Raw genomic sequence first — 17,760 nt, 5'->3', positions numbered from 1 at the left:
ACAACTCTATTTGGGGTCAAATGGTACCCTGGACATAATAAATGCAATATTTTGTGCATCCATGTTTAATTTCACAATTATAGTCAATGTTTCCATGGCTGATCAAGTATAAAGGGTTTTTATCCTAATATTTTTGTATTTTCGTGGTTAGCATGTCAGCATCTTGTCAGCACTGATGATCTGTTATCAGATTGAAAACTATTTCTGCTTGTGATGTAGCCCTTTTTAGGGAATTTTAATAAATATACCTTTTATAAAGGATTTTACTTGTTTTTTGTAATACAGTCGAACCCGCTTATTAGAGTACCGGTTATAAGAATATCCCGGTTTATGGAATATACATTCGAGGTCCCGAAACGTTTCCACTTACTCCTTAATAAATTTATCCGTTTATAGGAATACGTTTTAGTAAAATAATACCGTTTAATCGAATATTATTCAGGATAAATAAATTTTTACCTATAATTTCCTAAAAATTATGTCTGGTATTTTGTTTTCTCGCCAAGGCCCTCGAAGGCTTGTAGTGCTGTTTTGTATATTTTGTATAAAACAAAACAAGCTTTTTACCCATATTATTTTTCTAGACAAAATAATAAGAAAATATTTACATATCTATATATTGCATAGTTACATTTCGTATTAATTACCTGTATGCATCCACAGAATATAATGTAATTTGTGTTTTTTAATAAATAAGTAATAGTCACATTACTGTATTGTTGACATAAAAAGAACTAAAACCATAAACATATACATAAACATATTCGGTACACTTATTTCGGCTAGCCACCAATGCTCGGTTATTAGAATATCCCGGTTATAAGAATATTTTTGATCGGCACGAAGGCTATTCCAATAAGCGGGTTCGACTGTATATGGTATACAGCCAACTACAGGAAAACGTTTTTCCTTGTGGATTTTTACAACTAATACTGTGGGAGTGTTCTGGGTCCATTTAAATTGAATCCCTATCTATAGTTTGTATTTTAGTTGTCTCTGATCTTTTTTAATCAACACTGCTGTAGTTTTCGGAAGTCTACTCCTTGATTGTGAGCATTACTATCCGCCATGTATGGCCCTCCTCATCGCTATGTTCTGAAATTTATATCAATATACCGAGCATGTGTTTCATCTTTTGAGCATCTTTCAGTAGCTTATGGTTGCTGTTGCCCTTCTCCTCCTGCTCCTCTATATTTTCTCCTTGGTAAGGATGTAGTGGCGTCATGCAATTTGTTTGACTATGTACAATTATCTCTCTCATGTATTTGTTGTTTTGCTTCGGAGAATGAGTAACCAGTCATGTCCTTTATTTGGTCCGACCATCGTACTGGAGATCTTCCTCTGGATCTTTTAGCCTCTACGTTGCCTTCGACTATAATTCGTTCCATGTCTTCTCTTCTTCTAGTTATACGTCCAAAATATCTCGGTATATTTTGGTTGATAGTTGTGGTGAGGCTAGTTTTTATGTTAAATTCTGCTAGTATTGAATTATTTGTGCGATGAGCGGTTGCACATTCTACTTACATTTAAAATGCCATTATACGCTTCGAATCTGCTTTTTTGATGCTCCAACTCTCTGAAGCCTAGATGGCGATAGGAAATATTAGTGCTCGAACAAGGCGTAATTTTGTGTTTTTTGTAATGTCAGCGTTCCTGCATATTTTTGTGATTTCGACTGTTGCCCATCTTGCCATTGTGATGCGGCTACGGATCTCGTCTTCGCATCCTCCACTGTTAGTAATAACGGAGCCTAGGTAATTAAATTGTCTGACCACTTCGTAACCTGCCAAGTTCCCAATCTCTGTTTGGTTGTTTCTGATTCTGTCAATGATAATTACTTTGGTTTTCTGTATATTTATTTTCAAACCATATTCCGCACTCACCGTGCCTAGCCTATTCATAATTTCTTCCAGTTCTTCTGGTGAAGACACCGCTATAACAGTGTCATCAGCATAACATAGGTTTTCGATTTTTTTCCCTCCTATAGTTGCTCCACTTTGTCATTCCTCAAAAACTTGACGTATAACGTGTTCACTATATATCGCCGCCGCCTACGAAAAGTATAACGCCGAAAATGCTGTTAAGAGTAGAACTTTCAATGAACGCCGCGAAAAATATTATTTTCGATTATATGATTGTAAAAATTATAATCCCTAATACAGTGTTAGCGAAAAAATTTACTTTTTGAGAAGTATCGGCAAAAACCATTATTTCTGTTTTGGGTCCACGAAAATTATAATTAGTAAAAAGTTCTCAGAAATAATTGTTTTCGTCGGCAGAAACAGAAACAGAAACAGAAAAGGAAATACATAATTGTTTTCGTCGGCATCTATTATGAACTAAATCTTTTCATTATAAATATTTTGAGAGTAATAATCTTCGCGGACACGCATATAAAAAAATTGTAATCGCCAATACTTATCAAAGAGTTATTATTTTCACTGGAAATGTATTAGGAATCACATTAATCATAGGTACCAGCGATATATTGAATAGAATGTGGGATACTATACAGCCCTGTCGAACTCCAGATTTTAATTTGAAGTTTTTCGAAACCACATTATTAACTCTTACATTAGCGGTGTTATTTACATAAAGTTCTTGTAATAAATAGATTATATTATGTTCTGGCGTACCCATTTCTCTAAGTATGTGCCACATGTTATTCCATTTTACGTTATCGAAGGCCTTGGATTAATTAACAAAGCACAAATATGTTTCTATGTTGAACTCTCAAAATTTTTTGATAATTTGACGAATATTAAGAATGTGTTCTCTTGTTCCTCTACCTAGGACGAATCCGCATTGTTCTTGGGGAATCTGTACTAAAATCATTGATTTTAGTCTTTCATTGATGATGGTTAGAAGTACTTTGTTCGCGTGAGATATCAATGCTACTGTACGGTAATTACTGCAATCTGCATTATTTTTTGCCCCATATTCTTTCTATTGCCCCATATTATTTACTGCAATTGTGCTGATATTAAACCTAGTTTTTACAAACATTTAGAGAATAAAATTGACCATGTCTAAAAATTAAACTTACGATTCGGCATTGGGTGTCCATCCTGCTCTTACGACATACTCCATCCAAGGAAAGAGGCCGGACAAGGAAAAACGCATTTCTAACATACACACGTCCACAATTTGAAGATGTTCATTAACTTTGAACTTGATCATCTTCAGGTATGACTTAGAATTGGCACAGCCAGCTCGTGGAAACCTGAATTCTTCCACATCGCCGGAATCAGACTGAGAAGAAGGAAAACAAAATACTTTAACATCACCCTCGTCTACTTCTTCGTACAGAATTCTATATACACCATCTAAAAAATAACATGCAAAATATTATAAACATATCGCTACAGAATTTCAAACACTCAATACAATGCAGAGACTTCAAACAAAATACATTTGTTTTGTGTTGCTCAATATAACCAATCTGCATTATGGTATTACTGTAATTATCACCTACCTACTATTAGGTTACCTACCTACCTACCTATCTGACAATAGGAGACTATAACATCGAAAGCGTAAAAAATTTTACATGTCTAGGTTCACTAGTTACCGCAGATAACAATGTCAGCGAAGAAGTTAAGAGAAGAATACATATTGCTAATAAAACATATAAAATATACAAAACCCTGATAAAACCGGTCCTTATATATGGATCAGAGACATGGGCACTGTCGAAAAGCGATGAGAACTTATTAGGTACGTTTGAACGAAAAATGTTTAGACACATATATGTATATAAAGAGGTGAAAGAAAATGACGTATGGCGCAGAAGATATAATTTTGAACTATAGGCAGCATACAACGAAGCCGACGTCATACCATCCATAAAGATCGGACGTCTGCGCTGGATGGGCCATGTTGAACGGATGTTGGAGACCGAAACACCAAAACATATAATGAGGCAAACACCAGTAGGGAGAAGGGAAGACCCAAACTTAGATACATGGAACAAGTGGAACAAGATATGAAAACACTTGAGATTACCCACTGGAAGAACAAAGCAAGAAACAGAACAGAATGGCGGAAAATCCTAGAACAAGCCAGGACCCAAAAAGGGTTGTCGAGCTACTGATGATGATGAAATATGCAATTATCTGGACCGCCTTCACTGGTGAAGTATCCATTTTGTAAAATATTCACTTACTGCACTTCGACGTGTACACACAGGTCAAAGTTTTAAAAGCGACTGAGACTACCACTGGCAAATTCATAGAGGTCTAAATTGCGTAGAACATGCCCGTTACAAAGTTTGCTGCATTCCTTATGCCATACAGAAGAAGACAAATTTTACAACACATTGGCAATTTGCATAAAACAATTATTTGTTGGAAGCTCTATAATAGATGATATTTTTTTGCATTAGTTGTTTTAATTCAAAGAACACAACATGAAATTACTAAGCATAAACTACAATTCATCGAGTGAGTCGATTTTTTTGCTCTCAATTGTAGTAAGGGCGTTTATGACGCTCTCTGGATGTACAGAAATATAGGACGTCTCTTGATTTCGTTTTGCAGCGAATTCTATTGTATTAGTTTTACTCCTATCTGAGTATCGGGACCAAGTTTTCGTTGGAATTTTGCCAGGCCAGTAGGGAGGTGCAAATTTTAGACCTCCCTTGTGGGAGGTCTTGTTTTATTCAGCATTCGCTTGGTTTACAAGCAGGGCGCGAGGATATATATCCACTGATATATATCACTATATATATCGTGATATATATCATGATATTTATATTATATATATCGTGATATACAGGGTGTAACAAAAATACAGGTCATAAATGTAATCACATATTCTGAGACCAAAAATAGTTCGATTGAACCTAACTTACCTTAGTACAAATGTGCACATAAAAAAAGTTACAGCCCTTTGAAGTTACAAAATGAAAATCGATTTTTTCCAATATATCGAAAACTATTAGAGATCTTTTATTGAAAATAGACATGTGGCATTCTTATGGTAATAGTATCTTAAGAAAAAATTATAGTTAAATTTGGACACCCCATAAAAATTTTATGGGTGTTTTGTTCCTTTAAACCCCCCCAAACTTTTGTGTACTTTCCAATTTAATTATTATTGTAGTACCATTAGTTAAACACAATATTTTAAAAACTTTTTTGCTTCTTAGTACTTTTTCGAAAAGTCAGTTTTTATCGAGATATTTTGAATATTTGTCAAATCCACCACATATTTGTATATGTCTAAGTACGATTATGGAGACTTGGTAATAATATGAAAATTCATTTATAATTTACATTTTTAGGTATATTTTGAACCATATTAAAAAAGAAGTAATATCTCGATAAAAAGTGCCTTCTCAAAAAAATACAGAGGCAAAAAAGTTTTAAAAACACTGTGTTTAACTAATGGTACCGCAGTAAAAGCTTAATTGGAACATATACAAACATTTGGGGGATTTAAAGGAACAAAAGCCCCATAAAATTTTTATGTAAACATATTAAAAAAGAAGCCGCAACTCGATAAAAACTGCCTTATCGAAAAAATACTAAGAGGCAAAAAAGTTTTAAAAACATTGAATTTAACTAATGGTACCACAATAATAATTTAATTGGAACGTACACAGGGAACAAAACCCCCATAAAATTTTTATGGGGTGCACAAATTTCACTATAATTCTTTTTTAAGATGTTCCTGCCATAAGAATGCCACATGTCCATTTTCAATAAAAAATCTCTAATAGTTTTCGATATATTCGAAAAAATCGATTTTCATTTTGTAACTTCAAAGGGCTGTAACTTTTTTTATGTGCATATTTGTACTAAGGTAAATTAGGTTCATTCGAACTATTTTTGGTCTCAAAATATGTGATTTAATTTATGACTTGTATTTTCGTTACACCCTGTATACCAGTATATTAATTATTTCGTACTAATTTTTACATAAGAAGCTTAAAAAGCGGCAACGTCGCAACTGCGTTGACTTGCCTTGTAACAGGAATTCTCCGAGTTGTATCTAGCCCGTCCAGGGACTTTTGCATTCCAAATTACGAAATAATTTAGGAACCGAAAAGGCTGCTAAACTTGTATTTATGTTTAAATATTTAAACAGTTCTTCATACCAAATACATGACAATTTGGAATGGATTTGGCCTGAACAAGAAACTGAAAGAAGGGAAAATGAAGCGGCAGAATTAAGTCTTGGGTGCTTTACTGGTTTTGATTCCTACACTTCCATCATCTTAATTAATTTTCTAAATTTTGATTTTGTTTTTAAAATGTTAAGACTTTTGAGTTATTTTGGAAAAATAGAAATACCTGTATGTTTAAGTTAATGTTTTCAATATTTTTAGATAATTCAGTTGTTACTTGGATACTGGTATCATTTTGTTTTCTGTTTATGTAACATACTACCATACATACGTTTATATTTTTGTATTTTTTATTTAAGTAAAAATATATCTTATATACTGTTACATTCTACATTTAGAGTCTGATTTTGGTCAATTTAGTTTCTCTATTGAAATGTTTTCCAACAAAATATCACAAATATCATATATATATATATATATATATATATATATATATATATATATATATCATATTTTGGATATATATCATATTGTAACGAAAGGGAACTCTTGACCGACCCCCGTATAAAGGTACACAACAAGATAATGACGTAATCGAATCTTCTTGGCGTGCGGCGGCGAGAGTTCTGGAATGTACCTCACGTAAGCGTGCCGACAGACAATGGATTTAGTGGCATAGAGATGGGAGATATATCGAGATGGGCGCGGATATTTCTGGAATGTTCCATAATAACTGTATCGCATATATAAATACGGACAGATTTGTAAATAGGTTTAGTTTAAGCTAGATATTTGTAAAGAAAACTTGTATAAAATAAATAAAGTCGTAAATAAATACGAAATCGCTCGTTTTATTACAATATATTTATATCCGATATTTTGATAGTTATATAAATATCATGGATATTTTGTTCCCTGTTTACAAGTAATAGAAACCACGAAGGTGTAATCAGAAACTTGGTCTCATTAGAAGTTTTATTTTCCCGGAAATAGCAAAGGTAAGAGGAAAAGATTTAAATTGAAGGTAGAGGGAATATGTTTTGATAAGAAGCGAACAAGTGGGAAAGGAGGAAGGACTGACGTCCTTCCATACGCTTCATAGACCGGGGTTCTCCTCACAAAAATGCTCAGTTTCTGGGATCTAAAAAAATGAAACAGGGAAAAGGGACAGGGACCTTCCTTGCTGACTGTCTTTGGATAAATGAAGGTAATGCTTCAGAAGTGATGCTCGGCTGTATAGCGGCCATTCCGCTTCCTGATGGTTGCTATTCGAGTCTCTCACCATTATCATACACATCTTTCAACGTCTACATTTCGTAAGGGAAGAATTTGTGAGAGACCTAAATTGAACCAACGCATACCCAGAGGCGGCTTTACCTATTGTGCAGGGTGTGCGGTGCACACGGGCGCTGGGATGTTGGGAGCGCAGAGCCCCAAAGAGCGGGTCGTTTACTTTGTTTCAACATAAAATATGCTTTAAAACGATTAATGAAAAACTACATTGGCACTTAAGCGCAATTTATAGATTGCCGCCCGCCCGTTGGACGGATAACTGGACATGGACATACTTATTTTGATAATGTGCGTGCAGAACATATTGCGCTTATTCAAAAATCTCAGTCACGCCTAACTCATTATCTTGGCCATAATATTCAGAATGAAACAATAAATTTATTGGAAGAAAGAATATTAAGAACTATTATTTTTGAATTAAAACAAAATATTTTTCAATTATTTTAGATTTCACGGCAGATATTGCACACAAAGAAAAAATATCGGTTGTAGTACGGTACGTTCTTTTAAATGCAAGCAGCAATAAGGCTGAAATAAAAGAACATTTTCTAGGTTTTTTTCTTATTACAGACATATACTACTGGTCAGAGCTTAACTCAATTTTTGTTAGAATATTTAATCTCAAACGAAATTGATATACAAGATATACATGGTCAAGGATACGATAATGGGTCAAATATGGAGGAAAGAATATAGGTTTACAAAAACGAAATATATTTAAACCCGTGTGAATTTTCTGCACCTTGTGCAGCACACAGCCTAAACCTGGTAGTAAATGACACTTTTTCGTTCCTTCAAAAATTAAAACACTTGAAAGATTTAGAGTTAGATACAAAATGAGCATATTGTTCTAATTTAGAAAATAAATTGTGTCATGTTGGCTCTTCCGAGATGGATAGGTTTGATCTATTTGAAATAGAATTATTAACTCTCAGTGTTCCTAAATTTGTTCACTGCTCTTAGAATTTACCTCATACTGCCAGTGACAGTAGCGCACAGTGAAAGATCATTTTCTAAATTAAAAATAATTAAAAATTATCTGAGGTCAACATTGAAAAAAATTGACAAAATTTATCACTAGTAATTATTATTAAACATGAAATAAAAATTGAAGTAAGTGATATTATTCAAGATTTTGCTAATGCAAAAGCACGAAAAGTGTCTGTTTTATAATTATATGTTGTAGTATGTGCGTCCTGTAATAATTCGTTAATAAATTATTATTTTTATAAATAATCACAAAGTTGTTCTTTTTTATTCATTTAACCAATTCCTTCCTAAAAGTACTATTTACTCGTGTCCTCAAACCTGTCAAATTTCCTCAACCAATTTTCAACCTTACCTAATAGATAAAAATGTTCATTTTGAATTAAACATTTTTAACAGATTTGGGTAGGTTGTTCTGACGCCGTGAATACCTATTGGTCCCGCCATCATTTAATATTGCACTATTTGCATCTGTATTTACATTATAAGCGTACCTAATACCCTATGTACTAGTACTAGGTAGGTGCCTATTCGACTATTCCATTTTGACTGCGCGTCTACCAAAGGGCGCCAGGGCATCGAGTGCGCACGGGCGCTATATGGGCTAGAGCCGCCTCTGCGCATACCATCCATATAAATGAAACTTATTTTATTATCACAATGGACCCAACAATCGGTTTAATTAATACATCAAAGAGAAGCATTATTTTGTTGATTCGTTATTTTTAATTAATCAATTAATATTTATTTAGCTATAGTCCGGGAACCAAAGCTTTTCACCTCGCAATTTTTACAGAATGGATCAATTTGCTTGAAAATTTGAGAATATGTAGTGGATAGTCCATGGATCAAAATCTATATGAAGCTGACAGGCGCTTTTACCATGGGGGTGGTTGCCACCCCATCTAGGGGGTGGAAATTTTTTATTATATTTTGACCGCAAAAGTTAATAAGAACATTCATTCCAAGTAAAAAATGTTCTATACATTTTTTTGGTAAAATTAATAGTTTTTGATTTATTCGCTATCGAAAGAGTTAGTTTTATATCTAAAAAATCAATGTTTTTCGATGGTATACTTATTTATGATTCACTCAATTTTTGTCGTAGAACAAATTTTATCAAACCAAGTTCTTGGGAATTAAATTACCTACAATTTCATATCTAAACATTTTTTCGTATCTCTGCTCTGATGCTAATCTTTCTATTCTGAAAAAAATGGCATATTTTACCAAATTGCAAACATTCGTTATTCGCTTTAAACTTCAGTTCTCTAAAAACTAATCATTCTAAGCCATTCAAACTTCTAGAATCTATTAATAATACATAAATAAAGAAGAATAAATCAGGCTAATGACTAAAAACACCACCAACTTACATTATTATGCTTCCAATTGGACTTCTACTTTTTTTTTTTCAAAAAAATATATTGATTTTTTAACCGTAACATTTTTATTTTTTATCTTATAAAGTTCGTTAAAAAAGCATTTTGTAGGTTTTTACAAGATCTATAAGGCTATTAATATTTAAATCCTTTTAAAAATCTCAATCACAAAAAGAGGTGGCATTGAAAGGGTTGGTAAAGGTGGTTTTTGCATGATATTACAAGTTTTAATTGTCAATAACTCACTCAATTTTTGCCGTAAAAAAATTTCTTCAAACCAGATTCTTGGGAAGTAAATAAGCTATAATTTTATATTTAAATATTTTTCCGTATCTCTGATGCTAATCTTTTTATTCTGAAGAAACGGCATTTTTTACCAAACTACAAAAACTCGTTATTCGCTTTTAACTCCATTTTTTATAAAACTAATCCTAAGCCGATCAAACTTCTAGAACCTATTAACAATACCTACATAAAACAAGAAAACCAAATGAGGTCAATGATAATTTTAATTAGGGTGGTAATTAGGGGGTTGTTTACGGTCACTTTTTTGCTGAAAAAAATAGGGACTAACATTATTTTCATTATGTCACTTAATTTTTTTAGCTAGAGATTTTTTTTATTTCTGGAGATACATATTTTTAAATACTTTAAATTAGTTTCAACAAGTTATTCTCGAAAAATGCATAGTTTTCTCGTCCTTTGACTTTGAAACTACAATATTTAGCATTTGACGAAGAAAAGCCAACATATAATAAAGTATAGCTCGATTACTATTGGTCTTAAAAAAAATAACGGTTTTGTTTATTGTTTTAAATGATACATATTTGTTAAGTAAAGTTGTTTTGATAAAACGAAAACTTTTTGAGTTATTAGCAGAAAACTGATTAAAAACATTGATTTTTTCGATATAAAACTAAAACTTTCGATAGCGAATAAATCGAAAACTATTAATTTTATCAAAAAAATGTATAGAACGTTTTTTGCTTATAATGCATGTTTTTACCAACTCTTGCGGTCAAAATATAATAAAAATTTCCATCCCCGAGATGGGGTGGCAACCACCCCCATGGTAAAAGCGCCTTTTGGCATGATATAGATTCTGATCCTTGGACTATCCACTACTTATTCTCAAATTTTTAAGCAAATCGATCCATTCTGTAAAACTTGCGAGGTTTTGTCCTATTTTAAGCTTCATTACTTGGACTGCTAAGATATTTAGCTGAAGATACAATAATTTTACTCACCGCTAGATTTAGGTTGCCACCAATAGCCTTGATACCTAGAAAACTCCTCTTGCATAACATAGGAAGGGACTCCAGCACACAACGGATCTTCTGCTAGATATCTTCCGCCTACATGGGCATAAGTTAATCTTTCATTTGAACCGGACACGGTGTGCGTTACCCATATGTCATGATTGCAAATATAAGCTACTAAATCGGGGTTCGAAGGACATATTTGGGAATTGATCTTCGCTCCAGAAGCTGTCATACGAAGTTTTGTGGGAAAAAGTTGGCCATTCTAAAAGATAAAAACGATTATTCCAATTGGCTAAATATATTTATTTCTAAAGTTCAACAGGTCTTAAAGGAATAGGGCTGAAAGGATTAATTTTCCATTACAATTACTATTTTAATTTATTTATATAAAATACATTTAAAATTTCTTTCCACTGATTTTTGTCCAATACTCAAAGTAATATTATTACTTTTTTGTAAGTCTTCATATAAGCTGTCCGTCTATCTCCATCTTGGTCTATCTTTTCTTCTTTTTTGTATTGGCTTTCGTGATAGTTTCATTTTCAGCATTCTTTCCTTTCTTCTCCATTGACCATCTATGTTCACACCTCCATATACAGGGTGTTAGTAAATAAATATGAAAAACTTTAAGGGCTAATTCTACATGAAGAAATAATGCCGGTTGGCTCTATAAACATATGTCCGCAAATGCTTCGTTTCCGAGATACGGGGTGTTGAAATCAAACTGCCAATTTATTTATTGCTCTAAGACCAGTTGAGCTATGAAAATGAAATTAGGTGAGTTTTAGGAGGTAGTTATTGTGCATTTTTTGACATACAATTAAGGCTATGGGTACATAATTCGCAAATATTTTACGGCTATCCCTACCTTTTCTGTCTTTACATGGCAAATTACGTGTAGTAAAATTCACACTGGTATGGATATGTACATATTACTAGAATGTCACTTTACTTGACAATGTCATAACTAGCTTAAAGAGATGGCTTTTGAATGTTCTTGGATAACTGTTATTTTTTGTATAATTGCAAATTATTAATTCAGTTAATAAATATGATAATTTTTTCACTAGCTATGTATTCAGTGATTGTAATAATTTATATGTACCTACAACAAAAACTAATACTCAATCGAGAAAAGAGGAAAAGTGTTAAAGTGATTTTTTAATAATATATTGTTACTATGGAACGCTTACAATTTTGAACATCTTTAACAACAAAATACTTGGATCACAGAATATATCTTGATGTATTCTCTGCTTCTATCTTCCATAAATAATACACAATAAATAACTTTTTATACAGTTCAGCTCTTAAATCAGTTATTTATCAAATACACTATATATCAATATTATTTAATCAACAACTAAAAATATTCCCGATTCATGTCAAATAAATATTTAAAAGTGTCACTGATTGTCAGTGTCTGACTGACAATATTCTATTCGACTAAGTGCGTTGTATGACAAAGATAGATTTGGAAAATATTACCACGGACGTTGTGTTAATTTTTTTCGAATCCTGAAAAAACCAATAAATATTTTTGAAAAATCTAAACGCAGAATGAAAGACTAAATTATTACCGAGGGCCGAAAGTCCCTTAGAATAAATAAAAAGTTTATTTTGAATGAGATATTTGAAATTAAAAATAACACTAAATTTTCTTAGTTTTTCACCCCTGTAACTTATTAAAATAAACATTAAAGAACTTCTCAGGGACTTTCGGCCCTCGCTAATAACGTTATCTTTCATTCTGCATTTAAATTTTTAAAAAATACTTATTAGTTTTCTCAGGATTCGAAAAAAATGAATCCCCATTTGAATAGCATTACAGCCGAAAAAACGTACCGATCCTCTTAAGAATTATGTATTAATCATTGGCGCGCATACGGGTAATAGTCTGAATTTTTTTAAAGAAAAAAATAGTACGCCACTGAGATATTTAAAACTAAAAATTATTTTTAAATTCCACGTTTAATTTTTGATAAAAACCTTTCTTGCCTTTTTTTCACATGGTGCACCCTTTTTAAGCAGAAAAATAAAACATCCTGACGCATATTTTTCATTTCTTAATACATTATTAAGAAATATCCAATATAATAATACTAAAAACAATAACAGAAAATATTATTAATAAGTTTTTAACTAGGTGCAAAGCTGCAAGAAATGTTTAAAATGATCTCCTTTACAGGTAACAGAAGAATTTTATATTCATCATTGGCGCGCGTACGGGTAATGATCTGAATTTCTTTAAGAAAAAATAGGACGCCACTGAGATATGTTCAACTAAAAATCATTTTTGAATTCCTTGTTCAATTTACGATAAAAAATCTTTCTTCAAAAATAATTTTTAATTTGAAATATCTCAGTGGCATACTATTTTTTTTTCTTTAAAAAAATTCAGACTTTTACCGGTATGCGCGCCAATGATCAATATAAAATTCTTAATTGTATGTCAAAAAATGCGCAATAACTACCTCGTAAAACTCACCAAATTTCCTTTTCATAGCTCAACTGGTCTTAGAGAAATAAATAAATTGGCAGTTTGAAATAAAAATTTCAACACCCCGTATCTCGGCAAACCGGCATTATTTCTTCATGTAGAATTAGCGCTTAAAGTTTTTTATACTTATTTACTAACACCCTGTATATTGCTCTTTGTATTTTCCTCCCCATGTTTCTAAAAGGTCCATTTCTGTTTTTTTTTCAGCATCTATGTTACGCATCTACAGAGAGCACATAAAGGTTGGAATAAATTCATTTTTTCGTGAATGGGCGATTTGGAAATAAATCCCAAAACAGGTCGATTTTTATTTTTAAATTATGGTTTTTTGGCATATTATACTAGTGACGTAATCCATCGGGTTTGGTGATGTAATCAATGATTTTTTTAAATGAAAATAGTGGTCGTGTGCTAGCTCATTTGAATAATTCAATTCTCTATTCAGTAATATAAACATTAACAATTATGTATACAGTGTGTCCAAAAAAAATGTTTTTAATTAAATTAATTGATACAAATAGAAGAATGTTATGTAATTTATTTAATTCAAACTACATTTTACTATTATCAGAAAAAAGGAAAAATGTTTATTTGAGTGTCAGTAACATTAAAAACTAGAAATGAACCTAAAAAATAAAAAAAATGATATTTTCAAAACAATCAAGAAATGTAGATAATCTGGTCACCAATAAGACAACAATAGAAAGGGCAACAACAATAAAAGTAACAAGCAGGGTCCGATGGCTGTACTTGCACTCAGAAGATCAGTGGTGGTTCAGTTAATTTAAGGATTGACAAATTTCTGGTGTCCGTCAAGATTGAACTCAGTTCGTCCAGCTTGGTACGTAAGCTAGCCACTGAATCATGGCCACAACTACGTCAATACTTAGGAACAAGGTTAATGGAAGATAGATATCAACAAAAGAAATTAGATCTAGAATAGAAATTGCAAAGAAACACATTAAAATACTAAAGAACTTGGGTATTTTGTAACTGTGTGTTTAACATATTTTCCAAATACATATTACATTTCCTACAGTGCTACATATATACCTAAAAAATATTGACAATCTAATGAAAAAAAAAACATTAACTTGTTTTAGATATCGTACAAGAATGCACAGAATATCATACTACAAAAAACTTCAATATTTAAGTTATATTGTGACAAACGAGAAATATGCATTAAGTACTTAATTAATTATAATGGAGGGTATAAAGAAGGATGAACCAGGGCAAATGCAGAATATGCCAGCTGAGAAAAATAGGAAACCTAGAAGATTGGTTTGGTTACAGCTCATTATAGATATTATCTATACTTCGTATTAAAAACCTTTGTAGACAAATTGTTGTTGACATAATAAAACAGATAAAAAATATATAAAACATGAGTACCTACATGTGAACTGCGACCTCGTCTATATGTATTCACATCATCTATTTTTTTATTTTAATTAGTACATTAATAGTTTTTTAATTAGTTTATACTAATAAGCATTAACATAAACTGCGACATAAACAGTCAATTACTCACATGATAGTAAAAATCAAGATAATTTGAATATATTCACAAAATTTGGATCACATTTAAAGATAGAGGTATAATATTTTTTATACGTCACATTCTGTCGGTCTGGAATTAAAACAATTCTATTTTCTAGTTACTTAACCCTTTTCTTGAGGACCTCACCATCTTGTTTATTATTCTTATATTATTGTTATTGTTGTAAAATTTTTGTAGATCGTTTTTGAACACACCTATGATGTTGAAAGGAAGCTGTAATTAGCTTCCCTCAGCTTAGTCATCATCATCATCATTATTCAACCAGGATCTATCACTGCTGGATATAGGTCTCTCTCAGTCTTTTCCATGCATTTTTGTTTTGTGCTGTTTGCATCCAATTTTTGTCGATCCGTGTTATGTCATCAGACCATCTGGTTGGCGAAGGACCTCTACTTCGATATGCTTCTTGTCTTGGTCTCCAGTGTATTATTCGCTGTGTCCATCTGTTATCTGACATTCTAGCTATGTGTCCAGCCCAGTTCCACTTTAGGGTCATAATTCTTTCTACAGCATCCGTCACTCCTGTTCTCCGTCTTATCTCCCTGTTCGTAATTTGATCCCTACGAGAAATGCCTAACATTTCTCGTAACACAAATTTTATTTCTTACTTTCTTGGTTACTGTTAAAGTTTCTGCACCATATGTAAGTACTAGCAACACACACTGATCAAAGACTTTTCTTTTGAGACACATAGGCAATTCTGACTTAAAGACATAGCTCAGCTTGCCGAATGTCACCCAAGTGAGTCCTATGCGGCGGCTTAGTTCGCACGTTTGATTATCTCTTCCTATGCGTATCCCATGCCCTAAGTCTAAGTACTTATAAGAGGTGGTTTCTTTAATAGGCATGTCATTTACTGAAATATTTTCGCTTCACACAAGATTTGTCATGATTTGTGCTTTTGTATGGTTGATTTTTAATCCATCTAATCTCAGCTTAGTACCATCTTTTTAATTTCAGTACTTAAATTACATCTCAACTGAACTAACTTTTCTCCATTATTGATATTTTATGGACTTTACGGTCTTTAAATGTTTATTCTTCTTGATACTTATGTTGTGACTGGCTGATTGACATAATATTGACACTGATTAAAAAAACCCTTTCCTTTACAAATTCAATTTTGTTAAGCTAAAAATCTGAAATTTGCAACATAGAGAGAATGATTTTTTTGCAAATTTTTGATATTAGTTTTACATTTTGAAATCCTCATTTGTCCTCATTTGTCCTCATTTGAAAACATCATGAACCAATGGAGTAAAAATATTAGATAATTTTTTGAAATACAGTAGAACCCCGATTATCCGGGTGCGGATTATCCGTGCTGCGGATTATCCGTGCTATGATTTTCTATTACTTAAGTTGCATTTTTGAGGTTTTATCATCGTAAATCACTTGACGGAAACTCTATATCACGAAAGAGAGACTCATAATGAAAGATCTATTTTTCTGTTATCTTTTTATGGTAGGTACATATTAATGTGTATACATACATCGTACATATGTAGGTATTTACATAAGAAATACATGTTCGGATTATCCGTGCTTTTCAATTATCTGTGCCACCTCCGGTCCCGAGGAGCACGGATAATCGGAGTTCTACTGTACTGACAAAAACAAAAACTAAAGTATTTTATTCAATAAGTAATGTATGGTATCTTACAAAACAATTTTTTCTTCACTTATACAGAGATGAACAACTCAAAAGAATTGACGCTATATACCTACACCAGTCATAAGTAACTATAGAAACCTATACAGTAGAACCTCGATTATCCGTCAGGGCACCGGACCAAGGATAATCGAAAAGACGGTTAACAGAACATTAAAAAAAATTAAAAATTCACGGTACAACTCTCAAATTTCATTTGTATGGTTTGTTTGACAATATAAGAGGGATTTGTGTTCGTACAATAGAATCAATTTAAAATATTCTGAAATCTTTGTTGGTTTTACTGTTGCTTCACATTTTGCGACAGCTGAATTTCTTAATCGGCATGAGAGCATGCAATCTACTTTATTGGCTTCTTATTGAGAATACCACTCGATGAATTATCGCATATGCGATGCAGCTTCTCTAGATTATTTACGCAAATCTTTGTCAGTTACAATAGGTTCATCAACATAGCTACAGTCAAATTCCAAGTCTGTGTCAGCTTCTGAATCTGTTTGGTCCGCCTTTGTTGCCATTTCAACGATTTCTTTATCTGTCAGCAATGGATAGCCGTTTGTGTCCTCATCACAAATCAAATTAACTTTTTTTTTAATTTTTTTACATTAAAATTTTTGCTTATGTAGTCAATACAACTTCTGTTATGTACCCTGACGGTTAACAGAGGTGACAGTTAATGGAGAGACGGATAATCGAGGTTCCACTGTATTTCAACAAATATTTTGTTTGAAAGCTCTTAGACGGCAGTACAAGTACTCATGGACTCGTGGACAAAGATCTCCTCAACAACCTGACAAAAGACAATAAAATGTCTTTAATATGGGTGTCGAGTCATAAAGGGGTGCATCGGAATGAATGAGAAGATATGTTAGCAAAACAAGGCTTGAGAGAAACTTTTAAAGGCCCAGATCATTTCTGTGGCATCACTAAAGATAGTACAAAAACGAGGTTCAGAAATGGTTGATAAAGAATCATCAAAATGAAATGAAGAGCAACTCAAGGGAAATCCAGACTAAAAATAATCAAGAAT

General features: G+C 32.4%; 1 protein-coding gene across 3 annotated transcripts in view; it reads right to left on the bottom strand.

The window, feature by feature from the left end:
* LOC114328560 (dipeptidyl peptidase 9) overlaps window positions 1-17,760 on the bottom strand; it is a 149,918-nt gene that overhangs the window by 88,524 nt on the left and 43,634 nt on the right. For all 3 annotated transcript variants that reach the window (XM_050651679.1, XM_050651678.1, XM_028277433.2), the window contains exons 2-3: window positions 10,980-11,256; window positions 3,047-3,326 (exon numbers count right to left, since the gene is read on the bottom strand). In XM_050651679.1, the coding sequence (XP_050507636.1) occupies window positions 3,047-3,326; window positions 10,980-11,256 (557 nt within the window). The remainder of the gene's footprint in view (window positions 1-3,046; window positions 3,327-10,979; window positions 11,257-17,760) is intronic.

This window comes from Diabrotica virgifera, chromosome 5 (genome assembly GCF_917563875.1).
Source record: "Diabrotica virgifera virgifera chromosome 5, PGI_DIABVI_V3a".
Taxonomy (NCBI): Eukaryota; Metazoa; Arthropoda; class Insecta; order Coleoptera; family Chrysomelidae; genus Diabrotica; species Diabrotica virgifera.
The sequence above is the reverse complement of the archived record's forward strand: the minus strand, read 5'-3'. Positions and strand labels throughout refer to the sequence as shown.